Source organism: Pararge aegeria, chromosome 27 (genome assembly GCF_905163445.1).
Source record: "Pararge aegeria chromosome 27, ilParAegt1.1, whole genome shotgun sequence".
Taxonomy (NCBI): Eukaryota; Metazoa; Arthropoda; class Insecta; order Lepidoptera; family Nymphalidae; genus Pararge; species Pararge aegeria.
In genome coordinates, this window is record NC_053206.1 from 6,264,287 (window position 1) to 6,289,758 (window position 25,472).

A 25,472-nucleotide genomic window follows, 5' to 3' on the forward strand; every position below is an offset into this window, starting at 1 on the left:
GTGCCACTTCTGTTGTACTGGTGTACACAAATCTTTCTGAATATTCTTTGGTTTTTGACTGGATCGAAAAAACAGTTTCACCAAGTTATATAACGTACCTTCTTGTACGATGTCGAAACGGGAATATAGGTTTAATATAACTTCTAAATCCCTAAAAGGAAAACTCGCTGTCGTCGACTGCATCACCACTTACAACCTATATCTCAGTTGACAACAAATTAAGAGCTAGCCACTAGAAAGTTGCCATTAAATAACGCCTATACCATTATAAGATACTACCGTAATTGTATCTGTCAACAGATTCGAAATGAACTGTTGGAAACTTAGGCTTCAGAAAGCAAAATATATATTTTTAAACTGAAATTGCTGCACCAACCAGTTCCTTCGTTTTTTCCTAACGTCAAAAATAACAATACCGACACACCAATCTAAACAAGAGCGCTTCTATTGATGTTCGGACCTATGACAGGTACTCACACACAAACAAAAGGTCTGGAAGAGATCGCTTTAGTGATAAGACCGCCTTTGCACGCTCTATTTTATTTTCTAAGTTTCTTCTGTATTTGTGTTTAATTTGTATAAAACGTGTGTGTGTGCAATAAAGATTTCAAACAAACAAAAACAAAACAAAATATGGATTCATCAGGCCATTTGGTGGCAGCTTTCCACAGTGGCTAGCTAAATGTGTCAACTGAGTTAGAGGATTTGCTCGTTAGATGGCAGTCAGGATGTAGGGGAATTAAATAAAATAAAGAAAAAGGTTTGTCAAACCAAAGTTCATTAATGATAGTTGGGAGTTTCGTCTATTTTTAAGTCCAACACTTTAAAACACTGAACTATTAAATTTTATATCTGGCAATAATCTCAGGGCTTCCCGCCGCCCGGAGTCACTTGCGCCGTTCACTGTGGCGAAGCGCCTCGGCTCCGAGGCCTCGCCCGCAAACAGCACCTTGGGACTCCCCGTGGCATCTAGCATGGGCTCCGACAGTATCACGCGTGCATTCGGATAGTCATGCAGTTGGAGGTTGTCGTAAGAATAGCAGCCTCGCGTGAACGGGTTGGAGTACCATGTGGATCTGTTGAACACAAATAAACAATCTTTTTACGTCTTACAATCGATGGACGCACGCACAAAAGCATGACTCATTGTCACGTTCCGTCAGACCCGAGCGTGCAAGCGAGAGCGCGGACCAAACGACAGAAAGGAACGATCGTTTTAGCGTTCTGCTTGTGAGGCATAAGTTTTCTTATTACGTAAACCGACTTTTATATTACCCCAAAGTCAAATAATTCTTTATTTAAATAGGCACATAGATATTTTAGGATTTTCATTTAATTAGCTTTGTTTTTTTTTTATCTTATCTTTGAACGAGATAATCGGTGGTCATTCTACGATTGGTTAACGCCGGCAAACGCACAACGGCGGGAACCAATCAAATTGATTGGATCCTGGCTGAACGGCTGTGAGTTTTGGTGGGAAAGGGGGTTTTTCTTCTTGGCGGGTAGGTCCGTTCTGGCTAGAGGTCGAAGGGTGATTTGAGAGGTTGTGAAGAAATAAGTTTATGTTGTAAATGTAAATTTAATAGATTACCTTTGATGCGTACATTACATGTAAAATATGACATAGAAGTAAGTTGATGGCGATTACAAAATTCGTCGACTTAAAACTAAGCTACAAGGGTTCCAAACGCGCCCTGGTAATATATAAAATAAATAATTATAATAATCATATATCGGTTAATAATCATTGCTATTATTATTTATTTATATGAACTTTTAATTAAACTGAACTATAGTGTAAAAAGGTAGTTCTAAAAAAGAGGTTACTCTTTAATAGGAATAATAATGATGGTGCCAATTTTAATATGTAAAATTGTGCGTGAAAAATATATATCTTATTAAATAAATAAAATACAAAGTTAAGGTAAATTACTTGTGCTTGTTGATGATAGAATGTGGCGACGCAAAGAAGCAATAATATGGATTAGCTTACAGTTACATAGGATTTTTAAATAGAGAATATAATTTCCACAGATTAAAGAACGTACAGAAACAATATAAACGACTAATATTGAAACATTAAAACCACTTGTCGGCGACTAGCTGGAACACGGTGGAAGATCACGACCACTCTAGAAGAGTTTCTTCAAAAGGCGGTTAGTCACTTTATACCATTTAGCAGTAAACGTAAACGCTTAGAACATTAGAGGTTCTCTTATGTTCTAAGCGTTTACCATAAAATGGGGAAAATTGGATTTTTTTTGAGCTAGCAACATTCTGCGAGTGTGAACAGTGAAGTATGACGTGCGCGGGGCGTTTTCACTGTTTTTGGACGCAATGCACTGCATGCAATAATGGTTGAATGAGGGATCTGTATATTCTTAATGTGAATATTTCATTAATTAAACTCATTATTAAGATATTACTAGCGGACCCGCGCGACTTCGTCCTCGAATGAGTCTACTTAAAAAAATAGTCGTATGTCCAATATAAATGATTCCGAGAATCCAATATAAATGAATCCTAGCTAGATCGATTTATCGCCCCCGAAACCCCATGTATACTAAATTTCATGAAAACGTCGGAGCCGATTCCTATTTATCGATAAAACATGAATAAAATGGCATTCTAAAAATGAAACCTAGCTAGATCGATTTATCGCCCCCCAAACCCCCTGTATACTAAATTTCATGAAAATCGTTAGAGCCGATTCCGAGATTCCAATTATATATATACAAGAATAGCTCGTTTAAAGATATAAGATATAAGGTTTCCTTTGTACACTTCATGTATCTTATGTTCACAATCACAATTTATGGTACATAAATAATAAATAAAAATAAATAAATAAGATAATTCGTAATAAATGAAAGGTTCTTACCTGATCATACCAGTGGGTTCTGGTATTTTCATGCTTTTTCCCATGAACTTATTTAAGAGTAGCATCAGTTTGCTCTTCACGACAGTTTCCGGTAAAGTTTCTATCTGAAATGTTTGCGTAAAACATTAATAATTTAAATGAATTTTATAGGCTAAATTTCCAATGAGTCCTGAACATTTTACTAATTCAAAAGTATAAAACAAAACGAAAAAATAAGATTAGATAAAACTCCTGCGCACTTTTGCAAGTAGCAACAGTGCTTTATCATTGCTCTTTTTTCCGTAAGAAAACAAAAAAAAAAGTAAGAAAGTAGCATACTTTTTTTTTTGTTATTTAAGAAAGTTAGAAAAACAAAAAAGTAAGAAGGAAGTAGCAACAATGCTTTATCATTGTACTTTTTTCCGTTAAAAAAAAAAAAGGAAACCGCCAATTTCCAAACTCCGGGCTGGTACATCTTGCTAGCTGCTATGAGAATTACGCTTACTGCGGTATGTGCAGTATTTTGCCTGAAGTTTTATATTTCAAGTTTCCCTAACATTTTTTAAACATATGACAATGGCAAATCTGTGTATAGCCACAAGATTTTAAAAAAACCTAAAAAAGACCTCGTACTTTCGTAGTCGAATATATCTACCAACAAGGTGAGTTTACAATATAATTTAGGCTTGGTAAACTGACCAGCTTAGCCACATCTCCATTGGCCCAGAAGGTTAAGGTATTATTGGACCCCATCGGCCTGCCCACTTGTTTCATTTGTATCATCCACGGATCATCCTTAAACTCCTCGCGGTCTTCGGCATTCCAGAAAAAGGAAAATGAGTTCACATCCGGAAACCACCGTTCCGGGAACGAGAAAATGGTCTTCCCCACCACGCCTATTGTTAACTTGTCTATAGCTGTCACTTTCTCCTCGGGAAGCGGTGGTGAAAAGAGTGTTGTGTATCTGTAACGGTGTGAATACATTCTCGCCTTACTTTTTTTTTGGTATACCCTCTAATAAACCTATGTGGGGCAGAGTATATGCTTTTAAAACATAATAACGAGGGTAGTATTAGAATTACCTTTATCGAGGTATTTACTATTGATAAATTTCTTCACACAAGTTAGAACAAAAGCTAGTCTAATTATATAATGTAACGAATGTACACCCAGTTTGGGCGCAGTCATTTTATTTTTAATATAAATAATTTTATGAATTTTAAAAACATGAGTAAGTAAGACATCGTATAGTAGGGAAACCGATTTGTTTGGGGATGCTCAATAATCAAGAAAATCATTTACAGAATAAAAAGCATTGCTCTATGTCTATATATACGGTATTTTTAATATTAATTAATTTCATTGTAATTTTCACTGTTCCTAATAAAATCTGGCAGATAAGTAGTTAAATACTTTTATAGATATTGCGTATGGAATTCGCGTGTGGAGATGCTTCTTGGATAAGTCGTTAACGTAGCGAGGCGTCGTGGGAACAATTGTTGTGTACAAATAAAAAGTATTAATAAATAAAATTTATGAATAAAGCCCACGGCCCACTATATCAACTCTTCGCAGTGCGCATTTTGTTTTATTTAATTTAAACTTTTGTTTATATTCAGAATTCACCCTAGATTTCTGTTCGTATGACTTTTCCATTCTTTTGCATGCTGCGCCCATTTTAATAACATATGTATCTATTTATATCTTAATAAAAAATAACATACCTTTCCTTCAGGACTCCGAGAGAAACGGTGACTATCACATTGTCAGCTGTATAAACGGCGCCATCTTTGCACACTACCTCCACTTTACCCGTCGAGTCTTTCGGCCATTTTATTTGAGTTACCTCTTTGTTCAATTTAATTTCTAACGTTGGCCAGCCTGGGCCGTTATCATATGTGTTCTGTTAATAAATAAAACAATCGTAATCATTCATCATTATCTACTTATCCTGATCGAGACAATTTTTTTGAAAATCTAGGATTGGTGCAAATGAGAGGGTTATTGAACACTTCAGAATGAATAACCGAATAAAACCTAGATGTTGGCATCAAACTGAATTAGAATATAAATATAAATGAACAGTATTCCTTATACGAGAAACTTCTTTAGTCTCTAATGAGAAAGTAGTATCCAAGTATCCGTTCCTACTAAATCTTTAGATTTTTTGACACATCTCTATTTGTTAAATTATCTAAAAAAAATATATAAATAGATATACTACAACAATACGCACATCGCCATCTAGCCCCAAAGTAAGCGTAGCTTGTGTTTGATTGCTAAGATAGCTGATGAATATTTTTATGAATATAATACTGATAAATACTTATAATATACAGATAAACACCCAGAAACTGAAAAACATTAATGTTCATCATACAAACATTTTTGGGAAACAGTTATGGGAATCGAGCCTATGGCCTTGGAGGCAGAAAGCAGGGTCGCTGCCCACTGCGCCAACCAGCGCTTTCTAATGCCTGCAGCAACTTTTTTTTTTAAATATATTATTAAAAAAAAAAGTTGCTCACCAATAAAAGTTCAAAGAAAGTCTTATATCCATTTCGGTGCCAACTCATGGTCTGTGGTCCATTGAGTGTCACGAAGGTCGTCTCTGTGCTGACATCATTCCAGTTATTGGAGGCTTCGAGACTGTTTACGAAGAAGTTCATCTGCTCAAACAGTTCTGTGAGGAATCCCTGGTCTCGGAGGATGTCTGGGTGCTTCTCTTTGATGTAGTCCATTAGTCTGGAAATTAAACAAATATACTCGGTTAATCTAACAAAGTTTTGCCCGATAATGAGCGCAACACGCTGAGCAGGCGGGTTGGCCATCGCAGGGCTAGACTGATCGCACCGGCGTCGCTGCTGCCCGACACCTGTGCCGACCGTCTGTGCCATTTATTTAGTCTAGCCAATTTGAAGTGGTTATACCGCCACTTGTCGGCCGCCAGAGCCTCGTCGGTTAGACGGCAGGGTGCACCACGTGCAGGTGAGGTTGGCATTCGCAGCGTAAGTCGGCCCCCAACGAGGTGGACAGATGACATCAGGCGAGCCGCTGGCCGCCGCTGGAGGCAAGCGGCCCAGGACCGTGTATTGTGGAATTCCCTACAATAGACCTATGTCCAGCAGTGGACGTCGATTGGTTGACATGATGACGATGACTCGGTTAATAAATAAAATTGGACAGATCAGATGACCTCAGGCGAGCCGCTGGCAGCCGCTGGAGGCAAGCGGCCCAGGACCGTGTATTGTGGAATTCCCTACAATAGACCTATGTCCAGCAGTGGACGTCGATTGGTTGACATGATGACGATGACTTGGTTAATAAATAAAATTGGACAGATCAGATGACATCAGGCGAGCCGCTGGGAGCCGCTGGGGGAAAGCGGCCCAGGACCGTGTATTGTGGAATTCCCTACAATAGACCTATGTCCAGCAGTGGACGTCGATTGGTTGACATGATGATGATGACTCGGTTAATAAATAAAATTGGACAGATCAGATGACATCAGGCGAGCCGCTTGGAGCCGCTGGAGGAAAGCGGCCCAGGACCGTGTATTGTGGAATTCCCTACAATAGACCTATGTCCAGCAGTGGACGTCGATTGGTTGACATGATGACGATGACTCAGTTAATAAATAAAATTGGACAGATCAGACGACATCAGGCGAGCCGCTGGAGGCAAGCGGCCAAGGACCGTGTATTGTGGAACTGAATACAAAAGACATATGTCCAGCAGTGGACGACGATTGGTTGACAGAATGACGATGACTCGGTTAATAAATAAAATTGGACAGATCAGATGACATCAGGCGAGCCGCTGGCAGCCGCTGGAGGCAAGCGGCCCAGGACCGTGTATTGTGGAACTGAATACAAAAGACCTATGTCCAGCAGTGGACGTCGATTGGTTAAAATGATGATGATGACTCGGTTAATAAATAAAATTAAAGGACAAATTAAGAATGTGGATATTCGCAAGAAAACAAAAGTAACAGACGCACTGTGGCGATTCGCCTTTGTATTTTATGTTACTACCAACATTATTGTCTATGTTGAGAGAAGTTCAAAACTGTTGACTGTTGATTAGAACTAAAATGTTGAAATCTTAGCTACTAACGGAAGATGTAAAACTTATAACATAAATGTGTTAAAATTCATAATAAACAGTTATTATTTAATATAACAAATGGGATTGTTATTGTGAGTTCCCCAATCCTTTAATGGTGACCACGACATCGTTGTCGTCGTTATGAAACTTTTTACCCGTAATAGTTCGTAACCATTTTATCCCTGGACAAAAATAATGGTGTTAGTATAACTTTTTTTTATTTTTTTTAATCTTTATTTATTTGGGTCTTTTATCTAACACGGATATGCCAGCCCCACATCCCTTAAGTAACTAGGAAACAAAAAACCTAATAATTATATTAATATAAGGCAAATGTAACGGATACAATCTGTTATTGCTGCCTATGCACAAATATCTCAACAACAGACCTGAAACCTTCCGTGGTCGGTCGAGAGAGAAGGCTCGTTAGAGCACCCACGTCAAATCTGTTGATTTTGTACCGCCGCGTAACATCTAGTCGCTCCAAATTGTAATCTGCTACATTCCATACATGCTGGACATCATCCATCGTACCGCAAATATCGCAGTTGGCAGAACTAGCTTTCTTCATTAGAAATGCGAACTTATTAGATGGATAATGTCCAGAACGCAAGCTATTAGCTAATACTATACATTTTCTACTTAATGTTATATTAGCAAACCAAGGAAAACGAGGAGGCTGGCATTGAATAGTTTTATACCAAATACCCTATGTTATGTTTAGTATATACTATGTTTTATGTTTTTTTTTTTTTATTATTTATTTTTTTATGTTAATTTAGTTTTAAGTCCTAATATTTAATTTTGTTTGTTGTACCACCTACTTATTTCTTATAACATTTTCTTGTATGCCTTTGGTTGCCTGGAAGAGATCGCTATTTAGCGATAAGGCCGCCAAATTGTACGTTCTACCTTATTGTGCTGTTGTATTTGTATCTCTGTAAATTTTCTCTGTGGTGTACAATAAAAGTGTATTCATTCATTCATTCATTCATTCATACCCTTTTCTCTACTTCTAATGTCAAAATACTCTTTAAATTTATCATAACATATAATTTTGTAATTATGTAATATTTCCGTATAGAATGGTAAGATAGGTAGGTCTGTGCGTTTTGATATTGCTAACTTTGCGAGTCTATCTGCCTCCTCGTTTCCTCTTATGCCTATATGAGCAGGAACCCATTGCAATCTCTTGTTAGTAGTGTTGCCCAAATGCAAGAACAAGACGAGACTTAGCCAGTCTTGGTCTTGGTCTTGCGCCAATACACCTGGTCTTGGTCTTGGTCTTGGTCTTGCGCTCCCAGTCTTGGTCTTGGTCTTGGTCTTGCAGCAAGAGTCTTGCAAGTCTTGCAATTACCTATTAGTCTATTACTATTTATTAAAGTTTACTTTAAATCTTAGAAAAACGTATTAGAATTGGAACATTGTGAGCTTGAATTAACATAGCCATAGTAAAGATCAAGCAGATTAATAAATAACTGAAGATTTGATAAGAAATTCGAAAAATCAACTGACCTATATGTCGTTTTCCATGGAAGTAACTGTTTCTTAATAAACATTTATGATTTATAAGCTTATTGAGCGTATAAGAGGAGGAGGTTTGTTGTTGTTAAATCGAGAAAATCGTTAAATTGATATTTGTTATATTAAGGTTGCACTGTACTGTAATTTACCAAAATAAAGTACTTAGTTGTTACTGGCCGATTAAATGAAAATATGGGTGTTTATAAAAAATATTTAAGACGATAATTACATACTTAATATGTCGCACCCCTAGATGAAAACACCACTAACTCAAAAATACTTACGTAAGTTAATGGCGTTTTTGAAAGTATCGCATGAATAGCTACGCGGAGTTAAAATTCTTTTAACTGTTAAAAAAATATTCTTACCTGTCCACTTCTTCCAGCGGTTACTAAAAAGCTTGTGATATCTCCACTTAATTTTGGTTTAACAGGAAGAAATATTTCTGATTCCTTTTTGTGGAAAGACATTAGATGTTTCCTTAAGCCTGAAGTGTTTCTGATTTTCATTTTTATTTCAATCTTTTTATGTTGGCACAATTTACACAAGGCAGTTTGGGATGCATGAATTATTTCGAAAAACTCCTCAAATTTGCTTTTGGGTCTTTTAGATCTGTGACTCAAACTCTCGTTACTCGGACTAGAATAATTTGAATCTTCGTCACTCATATTAAAATGTACACGTGATACGTTTTTAGAAAACAACGAGAATTAGTAAAAACAATTATTAAGTTAGAATCGAAGCACAGCTCAATTGGAAATGACTGGAATTAAAATAATTCCTTCATTTATAGTACGTTTCCTTGCTTTTTACCGCGCCGCCTCGCCACGTGCCGGCTCTATGAAAAGGATGCCGCCGCAAATCGAACGATGCCGCGTGCGGCGTACAAACACACACTAAATATTACCTACTTGTACAGACGCGACCCGTGAATAAAATATATGTAAAGAATTAGTGCCAATCACTATTCTTTACATATAAGTGAATGTTTTGGCGTGCATCTATACTAATATTATAAAGCTGAAGAGTTCGTTTGTATGTTTGATGACAGAAGTTTTAAAATAAATAAATAAATCCTGAACGTCACTATACCTCCAAAGTTACTATTCCTCGTGGACGAAGTCGCGGGCACAGCTAGTAAATACTTACTCTCATCATCTCTCTCAGAGATATTCGAACACTTTTTTGCTATTTTTTCTTGTAAAAACTTAAGAAATATAATGACTAAATGTACAATAATAGTACCTAAGTAATTAGTTTAAAACCATATAAGTAATCAATATTATAATTACTTACTAGAATGAATTATTATGACATCTACTACCTATCCTCACCATTTTATCCTAATCATAATACTACTTGCGTGATCAGTATAATGTATTCATTTTCATTCTAAGCACTCTGAAACTTATTTATTCTTTGGAACACCTGTAGGTACTCTTAAAATTCGAAATTATTTTGCATGAATAGTGTCAAATGTTATGATTTCGGCGCGGCGGCAACGATTGTTTTAGATTTCAAAAGAAGCCGCCGGCGCGTGTATCATAACCATGTACTTCCGAAAAGCGGCAAATTTCTTTGAGAAGTAAGTACAAAACCTTTGATGCCGCATTATCAAAGTGCCGATGGTTAAAACATAACTATGCATGCACTCAGTTTGATTTTAATAGATATTTTTTTATTCGCTATGTTTATGGTATTAGTCGTAATGCGCATAGGTCCAGTTTTTCATATTCTTTGATATAGTTTTTTGCGTCTCATAGAATTCCTAAGCGTACCTACCTACCTATACACCGAACTGTTACACCTAACTACTCCGTGAAATAGCGCTAAGTCCTAGCTGCAAGACGCAAGAGTCTTGCAGGCTATGTCTTGTTCTTGCTCAAGTCTTGCACGGTCAGTCTTGGTCTTGGTCTTGCTAAAAATACGCGGTCTTGTTCTTGGTCTTGGTCTTGCAAAAACGCAAGAACAAGACCAAGACTGCAAGACCAAGACTGAATTTGGGCAACACTACTTGTTAGTATAACTTAAATGTGTTTCATATTCATAATAAACAGTTATCACTCAATATAACGAATGGGATTGTTATTGTGAGTTCCCTAATTCTATACTAACTTTCTCGCTACAAAGTGAATGGAAATGGGAAGGTCACGTGGCTAGATATAACGATGTAAGATGGACAATAAGATCCGTTACTTGGTCCGGACCAAGAGGTAGTAGAGCGAGAGGCCGTCCACGTGGGAGATGGGTAGATGAAATAGTAGAAATTAATCCGAAAAGTAAGTATGTGCTTGTGTGTGCGGGGGTTTGCTATCTCTGCTTTTTTTTTTGAAGTTAAACTTCTTTAGGCGCGACTAGGGAGTAACTTAGATTTTTTCCGACGGCAGTAACGCTTACGTCAGACGTCTGTGTAGTTTCCGCTATTTAAAAATAATAATTTTGATTCGTCGTGAGTATGTCATATACTCCACGATCCTTGACTTATACGCCAGCTAGTGGCAAATATCATAATCAATTAGGATTATTTACATATTTTTTTTCTCCTTTCTTTTATAGTTAGTTGCAACTCGGCAAATGTCTTCAGAAATTGGGCCGTTCATAGCTATTTTTTTTTTAATTAAAGAATATCAGATAGAACAGACTCACTTCCTGGATATAAAATCCCCCATAGCTTCCGGTTTCTCGGGCGGGTATTCCTGCTGCTCCAGACCGTATTCCACCAGCTCTCTCATCAGATCCACGCTCATCTCGCTGCCGTCGGATTTGTATATTTTGAAATTTGGCTCTTGCAGTAACACCGTTATATTGTTTTTCATTGCTATTTCGTAAACGCTGCTGTTTTCTGTGCCGTGAATCCTGGAAAAGAGAATAGGGACTATTTTAACACGTATGAAAGAGTTACGCAACGGATTTTAATGCAGTTTTAATGAGTTCTCAGCAATAAACAGAGCGATTCAAGTCATAGTAAATAGGTAAAGGCAATAGGCTAAGTACATCTGGCGATGATAGCCCAGTGGGTAGGAACGTTCTCAAAGGTGTCCACCAAACCGCACTGGGCCAGCGTGGTAAAACCGCATGGCAAAGTTAGTTGGTCTAAAATATTGAATCCTTAACTCTTAGATAATATTAAAACATCTCATGTAAAAGTACTAAATGTAATGAAAACTAAACATTCCAATTTAGAATGTTTAATTTTCATTTCATTTAGGACTTTGATATGAGATATTTTATTATGCGTGGGAGTTAAGAATTAAATTGTTTCATGAATTTAAAAAAATATAAAAAAATTTAGATCACTATCCAGTAACAATACTACGAAACTTGCTCTATATAGTATATATAGTAGCCTACATAGCATATATGCATAGGCCGAGTGGACAGTGCTTTCTGAGTCCGTGGTTCCATTCCCACAACTGGAAAATCTTTGTGTAAATTTTATAAATTTAAAATGCATATCAAAATTTTCGGAACCGACGGGATTTGAACCTGAGCGCTTTCTCCAATTAAGCTACGGTTCTCCAGTAAAGAGCCATAGCTTAATTGGAGAAAGCGCTCAGGTTACTCTATGCACGCCACTGACTGTATGGAACTTATTAGGTAGGAACTGCAAGTAAATTATAAAAGTAGGGCACGTCTCACCATTCACCGCCGACCTCCACGATTCCATCACCAAAGGGCACAGTCCAAACTCTTCCACCGATCCTGTCCTGAGCTTCCAACGCCAGCACCCTTCGACCAGCGCTGGCGAGAGTAGAGGCAGCGGTGGTGCCTGCTGAACCCAGCCCTATCACTATGGTGTCCCATGTCTGAGGCGTGATCGACCTGCAATAAAAAGAAATAATGCTTAAAGTTTTAAACAGTAAGGGACTTTGCACACTACGTTCTTTAAACGCACCGAACACGCCCGTTTGAAGCGATACAGACGCGATGCAAACCCGCGTGTGTATTGACAAACTTTTTGGGTGTAGAGAGCGAGATTGGAAGCTCGCCATGAGAAGAGCCCCAGGGCTCGACGACATCGGGGGGGAAAATGGGGGATGACCCGAGGTTGTCTCCTTCGACGACTCGAGCCTAAGCTCGGTTCAACGTTAATCGGACTTGGTGTACTTTTAGACCAATGGTGGTTTAGTCCGAACTCCCCCGTGACCATGGTAAGGGTCCACGTCCGGATGACGTCAGAAATCGAAGCCCTCGTCTTAGCCGGCGATGACGCTGTGAATGCTGTGTGTGTGTTTAACCTATCTGTTAGGACATAATGTCGGTAGTAAGTGGACGCCTCAGGCGTCAGACAGCATTCTCCAAGTAGGTCTTTGATAGTTTTTTCATGTACTGGGCTATGGTGGGAAGAACGAGGTCTCGTTGGAGGACGTTGCGATACTAACGCGCTGGCATATTGCGTTTTCATTCAGACCGTCAACATTAGCAAGATGACGTCGGTCGGTCGCTAGTGACGCGCGTTTGAATCTATACCTGACATGCTATGCTAACGAGCGTGTGTAGCGATACCAACGGCAACAAACTACCCTGAAGGATAGGCCGTTCACGCACGTTTACAAAACGCGCGTCAACGGCGCGTTTAAAAAACGTGGTGTGTACAGGCCCTAACGTAGCGGGCGATTGAGATAGCTATTCTGAGTATTTATATACGTGGTCAAACAGGGCGATTGCGTAAAGTTATTCTCGGATCATTTATATTTTATACAAATGAGTCATTGAATAAAAACCTAAAAGTAACGTAGCATAGTGTATTATAGAGACATCAGCTGACAGCATTTTTCGGACATTTTTTTTTTCTTTTTTTTTCAGGCCACTACAAGTTGCGGGTGGTGAACTGAAGATGGTAGCGGGCTAATCTGCTAGGGAGTATGGTAGTCATACCCCTAATCGGTTTCTACGCGACATCGCAGCGGAACACTAAATCGCTTGACAGCACGTCTTTGTCAATAAGTAGGTTAGTAGCTACGGCCAAAGCCTCACACCAGACAAAATGAATGCAACTTTTTCAGCTTAATATTTCATCAATTATGACAATTCTATGCGCAAACAATTCTACGAAAGCTAAACATAATGTAATTTATCGAATATAATATGAAACCATATTATGTTTAACAATTATTATTGTCAAATGAATACAATGTTTCTATACTGTAAACCCAGCGGATTTGTAGTCCTAGCCGCCCCTTTCTCAGCAACATCGTTATAGACTAGATAATTAATTGTCCAGTAAAATTTACCACCAGTGTTTTTTTTTTTTTTCGCCCTTAATATCTGGCCGCCCTAGGCGTCACTTTTGTTTATTTTTTTAATGGAAAAGTGACGTTTGTGATTGCAAGATTTACGACTGTCGCAAACCTGTCGCGAGATACGTTATCACCCTGCGGGCCTATTGAGCTTTAGGGCAAATCCGCCACTGTGTAAACCCATCAAATAAGTTAAATCGCAAAGAAATTTACGAAATCCAAATATAGTTCAATTTACCTGATAAATGACAAATGAATAGGTTCCTACAATGTTTTTGCTGTTAACGCCATTAAATTAGGAAGTATTTTTAACAAACACGTTTAAATTAAGTATTATGTTACATTATATTTATAAAGAGAGTAAATAATTAATCTTTATTTTTATAAATAGTTAATAGATGGTTTTCTAGAAACAATTAATATTATATTTGATTAAAAACAAAATGTTCATGACATTGAGTTGGTGGGCATTTTGATATCAATACGAATGCATTATCGATGCACCGCAGTCCTACATGGACTAGAACGATGCTAAGATACCTCCCGGTGTCTTAGTCGTTTATCAATTACCTAGTAACATTAATAAACTATTTGACAAATAAAACCATACGTACACAATCGCCTCTAAATTTTGTTACCGTAAAAGAACCAAAATTACCGACATAACTCGGCGAGTTGCGAAGATGCGATGAACTGCGGCCATAAACCGGAGTTCTCCCCCGGACCCCGCCGTACCGGAAAACGTACTGTTGTTTAACGTTACACGAAATAAAATTCGGACCGTGGAGTGCGGAAATAAAATATCATATTATATGCGAAAGTAGATATGTCTGTTTGTTTTGAAATCAAACTTTTATAAAAGCACTTTTTGGGTGAACAAAAATAATCGACTTCTCGTCATCGTCACCGTACGCTCTCCATTAGCTATATGTATATTTTGTGTACATGGGCGTACCCAGCTTCTGCTCTAGTGGGGGGAGGGGGACAAGTGTTTTTTTTAGGTCAGATCGGTCGCGGCTGATTTGTGAAAGAATTTTTATATAATATTATTATAATAATCGATACAGAAGCCAAAACTGCATTTATTTTTCATTTCACCATACATTTTCTGAGTGATATATCAGCCGCTACCCTCTCCTGGGCATAATCTTAAGTCTGGTTTAATAAACTGTTCCTACGCTATTCTTAAGAATCCTAAATAGACGCGGACAAAGCCGCGGGCTAAAGCTAGTAACCTATATTCGGCACAACCATTTCACCGATGTTTATGAAAAAGGTTACAGAGGTAACCATATCCCAAAGCGTACTTTTTATACGGCGGCCGTACTTATTATTGTGGACGGCCGGTTGGCGCAGTGGGCAGCGACCCTGCTTTCTGCGTCCAAGATTACCACAAATCTTTTTCAGTGGCTGGGTGTCTATCTGTACTTTATAAGTCAAATTCAAAAATGTTTTATTCATGTAGACCTTATTACAGGCACTTATGAAGCGTTCATACATTTAACCTGTTACACTAATGTTAGTGATGGTGATAACTGCGTTCGTTAACTTAAAACTAAAGTTGCGTTCCAAATGCGCCCTGGTCTAAGAAAAGCCCACAAACTTAAGCAGGTTTTGTTATCACCATCTCACAGTCTAGTTAATGTTGAGCTATAAAGTTATAGCAATTCATATCCAAGCTTTTTTAACATACATGTTATCCTTAATATTATTATAGGATTTTTCTATAAGCTTACGTTTTCTATAAACTTTAAACTTATTGAGAGACATCTCAAGGATTTCATCTGCTAATTTGTTATAAAAAGATATACAATTACTCTTAAATGAATAACTAATTGTATGCAGCCTAGTAAAATGCACTACAACTTTATTTTTACTTCTGATATTAATATTGTTACAGTCCACTTTCTTTTTATTGTTATATTTTTATGTACATAAATTAAATAATAATTCATTTCTGATATTTACCTTTTCTCGTCAAAAAAAACAAAAAAAAAAAGATGATATTCATCTGTTTTTGTTGTGGTTTATGTTTTTACTAATTGGAATTATAGTTAACCCTGTGGATAAGTACTTATCGAAAATAAAACTGTCTCCGAAGGTTTTTTCCAATACCGAAATAAACGCGGCAAAAGTCGCGAGCAACATCTAGCGTTACATAAACGATAAAAATACTGGGGAATTAATTGTTATGACTAGTTTCATCATTTGGAACACGGGTTTCGTTATTGGGTCACGGTCCTATAAAAATAATACTACACCATAAGCTATGATAGCCTAGTAGTTCGGCCTCCCTAATCGGTTTCAACGCGACATCGCAACGGAACACTAAATCGCTTAGCGGCTGGTCTTTGTCGGTAGGGTGGTAATTAGCCACGGCCAAAGCCTCCCACCAGAGGAAATTCAGAAATTATAAATTCAAAAATTACCCCTGCTCCTACTTAAATTCACAGCGATCACCGTTGCGCCACGGAGATCGTCACTATTTTCGAACAGGAGTTATGCTTCTATGTTTTTTTTCGTTCTCTGCTTTATAAAGACACGTATTGAAGTACCTTCTTTACGTAAATTTGACTTCAACCTTTCAGATAACTTTTGTCCATGGCATCCTAGGGCTCGAAGAAGACCTCGGCTCAGACGACTACTGGAATGACCATGGAGTGAGTTTCGGACGATGATTAGTCCGGATGACGTCAGAAGTCGGGTACCTCGTGTGTTGAAAGCATAGTCATTTGTTTTCGGATTGTGTGTAGCTGATTAACCCTAATGATTTTAACAGTAACGCGGGCTTTTTGGCGTGCCTCTGAATGGGGCTTTGCCAGGAAGACTTTAAACTCTATGGTTCGAAGAAGCGGTCTGACGGCGCCTCATTTGAAACTGAACTTCGGCTCAGACGACGATTGGAGTTTTCCTTTAAGTCCAAACTTAAAAAGATATTGCTGGATAAGCAAAAAGGAGACGACAAGAGGAATTGGGAAGTCTGATGTCTTGGAGCGAACCTTAGTAACGCTTTGCATAGTTACAGAAATAAGTTAACCATATTATTTAGTAGACACAGAGTGCATAAACTTGCCACCAAAATAGCAGTTCTTTACCGGTCCGGGATGTCGAGAGAGGTCGCCTGAAAATAAGCGCTGTAGCAGTGATCATAAAACAACTGCTACAGCATAACGCTGAGGCGATACTCTGTTTGGGAGGAACAACACCACAGATATGTCACTGCCAACAGGGAACTATATTTGTTTGTTTTTAACTTATTTAAGTTTATTTTGTTTCCTAATTTTAAGACCCATTTTTTTTTATATAGTTTAAGTTGTCAATGACAAGTTTTTTGTGTAACTCGTACTTTATATGTGAATTGCTGTGTGTTGTTTTTTTCCCAAATAAAAGATTTATTATTATTATTTTATATTTTTATCATTTATTATTTTTCTTTTTTTTTTAAATTATTAACAATGCTTAAAAATAAATTAAAAAACACTATTAAAAATTTATAAAAAAAAAACTTCCACCCTCCGCTTGCGGGGCTTATGAATCAGGTGGTCAGGGCTCCAGAGTGAGGAACCTCCTCACAATACGGGCCGTTTCAAGGACTGCTGCCTAATGCCTTCTGTATCCGACCCTTGATCCAACAACCAAGCGAAAGCTTCTTAAGATGTTGGTCGAAGCTTTTCGCGAGAAGACCATTGACTGAAACGACGATCGGAACAACAACGGTCGACTCAACATTCCACATGGCGGTAATCTCGTGAGCAAAGTCCAAGTATTTAGATACTTTTCCTTTTTAATTATTATTACCTATGTACACTTTAGTGTCTCAGCTAACAGCTGGTATTTCAGGTGTGCACGGACCTAAGGCAAGTGCACACCCAGAGTCAAAAAAAAAACTTAATAATTAATTAAGTTAATTATTAAGGTTGTGGGTTTCTATGTGTGTAGGATTGTGTTTGAGGGAAATGTCATGTCTGTGTAGAAAGTTGTGGTTGGACATTATTGTGATTGTGTGTGGGTTCACTCACCAGTTCGATGTGTAGGCTCTTCACTACCCTGTAAGAATTTACCGACTATCCTGCAAGTGTTCAGGATTACAGCTTTTGGAGAGATATGTAGGTGAATTCCGGTAAATTGAGTAAGCTGAGTGACTGGTGAAGTTGTTTGGGAATGACACCTGTAGTGGATAATACTACGGGAACTATGCTAACTTCATTAAGCCGCCACATGCGCTTTATCTCGTCTTTAAGGTCTGTATATTTAGAAAGTTTTTCGGATATTGTGTTTTGTAAATTATGTGTGTTGGGTATAGCTATGTCTATGTTGATTGCAGTTCGGTTCTTTTTATCTTGAAGTGTAATGTCAGGTCTATTGTAATGGACTGTTCTATCTGTAAGAATTGCACGGTCGAAATACAGTCTGTATTCGTTGTTTTCGAGAACTGATTCTGGTACATATTTATAATAAGGTTCAGACTTTGTGATATGAGATTATATTTGTAAGCTAACTTCTGATGGATAATATTTGCGACTTGATCGTGGCGGTGTTTATATTCTGTCTGCACTATTAATTTACAAGCGCCTTTTATGTGCTGTATGGTTTCAAAATTACTATTGCATTTTTGGCACAAGTCCGTAGGCAAGTTTAAGATCCTCATTATATGTCTTTGGTAGTTGCGAGTTTCAATTATTTGGTCTTGTATAGCAATCATGAACCCTTCAGTCTCAGGGAAGAGTTCGCCACGACTTAACCAGGCGTTCGAAGCTACTTTGTCGACATTAGGTTGGCAGCGGTCATGACGATGTCTCCCATGTAGAGACTTTCGGGCCCACTCATTTATTTTTGTCTGTTCTGTGGTTTGTGTCTCATTTTTTTGGAATGTTTTGTCTTGGAGGTTCAGCGGTGTTAATTTAGCGTCAGATTGGACAGTCGCCTGATGAAGACCGGATGTGGTTGATTTTTTGTAAAAGTAAGATCGGAGTGTCGTTATTTGTTTATTGTGTAGGTTTTGGATATCTATTATTCCTCTGCCACCTCCATGGCGTGGTAAAGTCTGTCGTTGAAAGCATGCTCGTGAATGATGTTTACGGTGCTTAGTTAGTGTTGTGTTTATAATTCTTTGAATGTTCTTTAATTATGTTTTCGACCAGTTAATAATGCCAATTGAATATGTTAATATCGGTATAGAAAATGAGTTAATAGCTTTGATAATATTTCGTGAGTTTAATTGTGATTTTACGAGGGAGTTGAGTCTTGTTTAAATTGTTGTATTAGTTTGGTTTTTGTGTCTTTGTACTCTATTAACTTCCCCTGGTTATATCCTAAATACTTATAAACTTCAGTCTCTTCTAGTGAATTGATTTGCTGTCCAGCTTCCATGTGGTAAGTGTGTTGTAGACTTTGTCCATCTTTGATTGCATTAATTTTGCATTTATCAAAGCCAAATTCCATACAAATATCTTGAGAATATTGCTCTGTAAGATTAGCTAATTGATACAAATCTTTTTGTGTCGAAGCATCTAATTTTATGTCATCCATATACATGAGATGATTTATCTGGGTAGTTTACTAACAATCTGTTCGTTCATGTTATTACCCTTTGTGTATTTTAAGGGGTAGCCTACGTTTGCAGCAATCAGTACATTGGAGAGTGGATTCAAAGCTAGGCAAAACTAGTGCTAGCTAGTGGGCTCAAAGAGTCACCTGGAAGACACCACGTTTGATATGTATAGGTTCGCTTTCAGTGTGTTATATTTTAAGTCGTGTGGTCCACTTGTGCATTACAGTTTGCAGTAAGATTGTTAGTGTAGGATGTATTTTATAGATATCTAAGACTTTTAACAGCCACGAATGGGGTACGGAATCATATGCTTTCTTGTAATCAACGTACATAGAGTGAAGCTCTTTTTTCTGTTGCCGTAATATCACAGAGTCGATTATAAGTTGTTCTTTGCAGCCCTGACTATACTTCCTGCACCCTTTTTGTGGTTCAGCTAGAATTCTATTGTTTTCAATGTGGTCGTATATTAAACTAGTAATACAGGATCTAATTATTTTATAGATAGTTTGGAGGCATGTTATTGGTCTGTATTTGTCTGGGTTGGTTGGATCTGAAGGATCCTTTGAAATCATTTTGAAATCAAAGCTTTCACCAGATTATCGTCATGTGGAATAGTAATGTCAACAATTATTGCACGGCGCACTGATCGATCGACTAGCTCCATATCAAGTATTACCTATTAATCATTATCATAATACAAATACAATATTTTAGCGATTCTTTGTTACTGACATCATGTTTATTAGAGGGCGTTCATAAAATACGTGAGATTTTATGGGGGGGAGGGAGTTGAGTCAAATCTTATCTAATCTTACGTTAGAGAGAGAGGGCATCTCGGCATATTATATCACGCATTTTTGAAGTGAAAACTTCTTTAGCGGCGGTGAGCACTTTTTCTGTAATGGGTATAAAATCTTAAACTCGCGTCAGGACACGTGAACTGATCGAAAAAGCGTAAGACGGATTTGTCAAAACTACTATTGATGCGGTCTTTATTAGACATTTAAATAGGTTCGAATCAAAACTTTTCGTTTCTTATTTCAGCTACCATAAACCTATCGTATCAGTTTTAGAGATTGGCGATGATAGTTCTGGTAATGATGATGGTGAAAAAGTCGTTGAAATTATGGATGAAAGTAGATTTTTCGGAGAGATAAACTTTTTAATGTAAAATAATTGTAATAGTTTTAAAGTGTTAAATTTTTAATGTAATATAAATTGTCATGTTTGTGTACGATAGCACAATAAATGAATATTGTATTCTACCACATAAATGATAGTACTTTTATACTGATAAAGAAATTGGTGCAAAATTATTCCCTAACCATTCCAAAATATCAAACATGCTCAACGTTAATTAATAATCAAGTTTTCACTTCTGCCGGCACTCCCGGAGTGCAACCCGTCTTTAAAAAAACGAAATTTTTTTATTTTTTTTTGGTCTTTTTAATCTAGATTGTACATACTTAATATTTAATATTAAATGCAATCGTAATACGATTAAGATCATTCACTAATTACTTCGAAAGAAAATAATTTCATTCACACTTCGACATTATTTATACATCTACTGACTGTCATACCACCATATTTGTTTTATACCATTTGTTTTTTTCTTTTTACCATAACAATCCAAAGCGGTTACGTAAGTGTAAAGACGTGTCAATGATACACCAGCGTTAGGCATGTACTGACTTTATTCTTATAACTATGCACGTCATGCAATATTGATTATTAACCCACCCTCACAACTTTCCCCTTAAAAATAAACTAAAAATTAACAATCACTCTCACCTTTCTCTTTCCAAAATTAATTAAATTACAAATCAATCAAATAATCATTTCATCACAAAATGCATTTGAGATTAATTAAATCAAAAAAATTGTTAAAGCCAAAAGTACACGAAAACATAAGACATAAATTATTAACTAGACGAACAAAAATTTTATTATGATCGGAATGCTAAAAACTTAAAACCCACCCTCACAGTAAGAAACCCACATTTTGAAAAATCTAACGTGAGATTGGGGGCCCCCTTATTTATTTCACGACGGCGATAATTTACTACTATGTAGATACCCAGTATCCATTAGGTTCAATGCCGCTTGATAAAGTGTTTATAGGCGAAAGGTCAGAACAATAGTTTGCCTATTCAGTAGGTTATTAGTTTTAGCTTATTTGTGCGTGTTGCTAGTTATGACTTACGGAACTGAGACATGGCCGCTAACTATGGGCGTCATAAGAAGGCTCAGAGTCACTCAGCGGGCGATGGAGAGAGCTATGCTAGGAGTATCTCTACGTGATCAAATCAGAAATAAATAAATATACTACGACAATACACACATCGCTATCTACCCCAAAGTAAGCGTAGCTTGTGTTATGGGTACTACGATGACTGATGAATACTTTTATGAATAATATACAAAAATACTCATAATATACAGATAAACACCCAGACATTTTCACACACAATTCATCACACAAACATTTCCCAGTCGTGGGAATCGAACCCACGGCCTTTGACTCAGAAAGCAGAGTCGCTGCAAACTGCGCCAATGGGCCGTCAGAGAACCGATGGACGTTGGGGTCTTAAGGTGCTGGAATGGCGACCCCGCACCGGTAAACGCAGCGTAGGTCGGCCCTTAACGAGGTGGACAGAGGACGTCAGGCGAGTCGCTGGGAGCCGCTGGAGGCAAGCGGCACGGGACCGTGTATTGTGGAACTCCCTACAAAAGACCTATGTCCAGCAGTGGACGTCGATTGGTTGACATGATGACGATGATGTGCCTCAAAACAACATTGCTGTGTTCCAGTCTGAAGGACGTAACTTGAGCTTAACAACAAAGCCTCAGATTTATTGTCACAGGCCGGCATTTTGCAAGACGAGTCCTTTGTCCGCGCTTTTGTGTTGTCCACAAATCTCGCGGGAACCGTTGGTTTTTCTGGTATAAAAAGAAGCCTTGACAGATGAACTGGCACACAAGCATGTCCCATCCACAGACTATATTTAGATTGTAGATGTGACCCAGCATACCAATTTTTTATGAATAAAGAACCAAGGTTGTCCGTGGATTTTCGGTTGGAACGAAAAATATTGTTTGCCTTTAACTGATTTTGATTAAATCCACTGTGAGTTCCAAGCTGTCTCCAAGATTTTTGGAACCCATCCTAACAGTAAGGCTTTGCTGCTGACATTAATGCAATACTTCTCTAATCCTGAACGTGATGGAGATTCTCATCTTACTGCGAAATGGATTATATATGGTTAGTGCTTGTAGGCAGCTTAATGAGTCAGTCAGTACTATTGCTCGTTTGATGTTATGAATTTCCACAAAGAGGATTGCTTCTAAAATACCTATGGGCTCTCCCGTAAATACTGAAGACTGTGGAACATTTGAATTGATTTTTAGGCTACATAGCTTAAAAATTAAGTTAATCGGTTGCTAAGTTAGGGCGCATAGGATGGATAAATATAAACACAAACAAACACTTTTGCATTTGAATGAATGAATGAATGAATACACTTTTATTGTACACCACAGAAACATATACTTAGTAAAATTATAAATTTAGAAAGGGAAAAGAAACGTGTGTGTACTTATTTACCTACATGTTCCTTTTATTATGTACCTACGTGCGTTAGAAGTTATTTTTCTTTGGCGTAACAAGATAAAAAACTTTTCAAAAATGTGATCTTACGCCTTATTCTAAGTTAGACAAAACGACACTAAAAATAGAAAAGAGGTATTTAATACATTTAAAGTTTTATTATAACGCATTATCTAGTTATCTGATTATGTTTAATATAGCTAACTTCAGGGTGTCGGTTTTTTGTGACGGTGTGCGCGCGCATCGAAAAAATTTTCTCTCAACACTTTTCCCTAAGGCGCCAAAAGAAGTATTACTTCAAAAACACTGTTTTTCTGGTGAGAGGCTTCTAGCGTGGCTTTACCATCATACCGATAAAACGTGTCGGTAAGAGATTTAGCGTTCCGGTACGATGTCGTGTAGAAAACGATTACAACTGCCTTATGTCTAAAAGATTAGCCCGTTACCATCTTAGACGCCATCATAACTTACCAGTAGGCGAGAATGCAATCAAAGGCTAAATTGTTAAAAATAAATAAAAATAACATTTGGCGCCCTCCAGGCGGAACTTATTGACAGTGGTTCCCCATTTCCCTTCACTCAATCAATTGACATTTATAAAGTTTCTTAAACTTACACACAGGTGGCGTGCACTGAAATGGCCGCCAAAAGAATAAACCGGCGACCGTCCATGATCGAGATAAATAACAAACGACTCTCATCCCGATATGTAGATCTGTTTTTATACTATTATCTAATCATTAAAGCACACGGTGGTGTTTAGGCCAAGTTCTGGTACCATGTTTATCATTCCGCGTTTAACTCTAGTAGCTTCTAGGCAAATCAAATCAAATACACTTATTGTACACCAAAGACAAAGCAATAAAAAAACACATTTAAAAGAAAGAAAGAAAAAGTACAATAGTCGGCCTTATCGCTTAAAAGCGACCTCTACCAGGCAGCCTACCAAAGTACATGAAGTTAGAAGAAAGGTAACGGTGTACACAAAATAATACTTAAATAATAATCTTAAATTACCAAAATAGATAAATAATCATAAAAAAAAGCAAAGGAAGCAAAAAACTTTATGTCACATCTATAATTTGACATGTTTTTTTCCAAATAAATGATTATGATTATAGCCATTTTAATCAATTAAAATCTATTCTATTCGTTTCTTTCTTGTTTTTTTTTTTACAAAAGAACAACTGCTGAGAATATTGATTAAAAATCGACTTACCAGAAACGGACATAAATTAGTGATATCGGCATATCGTCTGCGAAAGGTGCAGAACTCCTTTGTGGGGTTGAGTATACGCGGACAACATGATTTATAAGGCAATTCTAGATCTACCATAGCATACATTTTAACAATGTGCTTCGCTCTCATTTCCCGCAAGGTAATTGATTGTAAATGTTGATGTTGGAAAAGAGCAACTACTGAGTTTCTTGCCGGCTCTTCCCGGCAGAATCAGCATTCCGAACCGGTACAGTCACAAAAACAGACATACTTGACATTTCAAAAGTGCTTATAAAGTAGGCCTACTTGAAATAAATTTGAATTTTGAAACCGATGGTAGAGTAAAGTTACGAATTAACAAGCTTGACGTTGCAAAAGTGCTTAAAGAGCTATTTATGAAAACAATAAATAAATAAATAAATATACTACTAAATAAGTGTACTACTACAATACACACATCGCCATCTAGCCCTAAAGTAAGCGTAGCTTGTGTTATGGGTACTAAGATGACTGATGAATATTTTTATGAATATATAATATAATTTAATCTCTTAAAAAGGATTTAATCATGCAATGCTTAAAAGCAAAACCGATCATGATGAAATTTTGCAAAGCGTAAGCTTGCATTTCCGAAACAGACGAAGTTGGTACTTTTTAGCCCGCAAAAATAAACATTTCCCGAAGGGGTTGAAAAAAAAACCGCAAGGTTATACTTGCAAACTTCAAATTGTTTGAAAAAATGTGAGGAAAACCTAAAAAGCGAAAGATAATTTCATTTAATTTAATATGAAATTGCATAGGCAATTTTTAGGCAAGCGCGCTCAAACCTCAACCTCATGCCGCTTGCCGTGGTGTGTTCTGGTGGTTTTCAATCGAAATCGCAGCAATATAATTCTTAATCTTAGTAAAAACTTACATGAAGTTGAATGGCGTTGTTAGGCATAAAAGGAGTTTTATTGCTTTACTGCACTAGGTTTTGAATTATTATTTCAGTTTAACATTACGTGCCACTAGTTTTAGAAATCAAATCAAAGAAAAAAAACATATTTATACAGTTATTTGAACAAATTGTTAACTTTGTGGATATTTTAACTTCAATAATTCTGATCTAATCTGTTAACAATAACAAATTGATAACTTCTTTAGGAATATACTAATGAATGCTGTCTTTGACAAATATAAAGGACCGGCTGGCCTTGACTTGACTTGACTTGACTCGTGACAAAGTTGCTTTGTAAATGTATCCGTTATATTGAAGTTGTATTTCGGAATAAGACATACGGTGTCAGAAATCGGAGGTCGCGATTATTCCATTTATAAACAATGTTATTATGCAAACAGTTTCCCAGACAATGCTAGGC

At 37.2% G+C, this 25,472-nt stretch overlaps 1 protein-coding gene across 2 annotated transcripts; it reads right to left on the reverse strand.

The window, feature by feature from the left end:
• Window positions 1-756: 756 nt before the first annotated feature.
• LOC120635844 (spermine oxidase-like) lies at window positions 757-25,183 on the reverse strand. 2 transcript variants are annotated; one of them, XM_039907031.1, is made up of 8 exons: window positions 25,028-25,183; window positions 12,131-12,313; window positions 11,138-11,347; window positions 5,389-5,605; window positions 4,585-4,763; window positions 3,560-3,824; window positions 2,882-2,985; window positions 757-1,076 (listed from the first exon to the last, which is right to left on the reverse strand). In XM_039907031.1, coding segments are annotated over exons 1-8 (1,413 nt in total). In that variant the 5' UTR covers window positions 25,030-25,183; the 3' UTR covers window positions 757-823. The 2 variants fall into 2 exon arrangements, with proteins under 2 accessions (XP_039762965.1, XP_039762964.1); XM_039907030.1 differs by lacking the exon at window positions 25,028-25,183 and adding an exon at window positions 23,509-23,571.
• Between the last annotated feature and the right edge of the window lie 289 nt (window positions 25,184-25,472).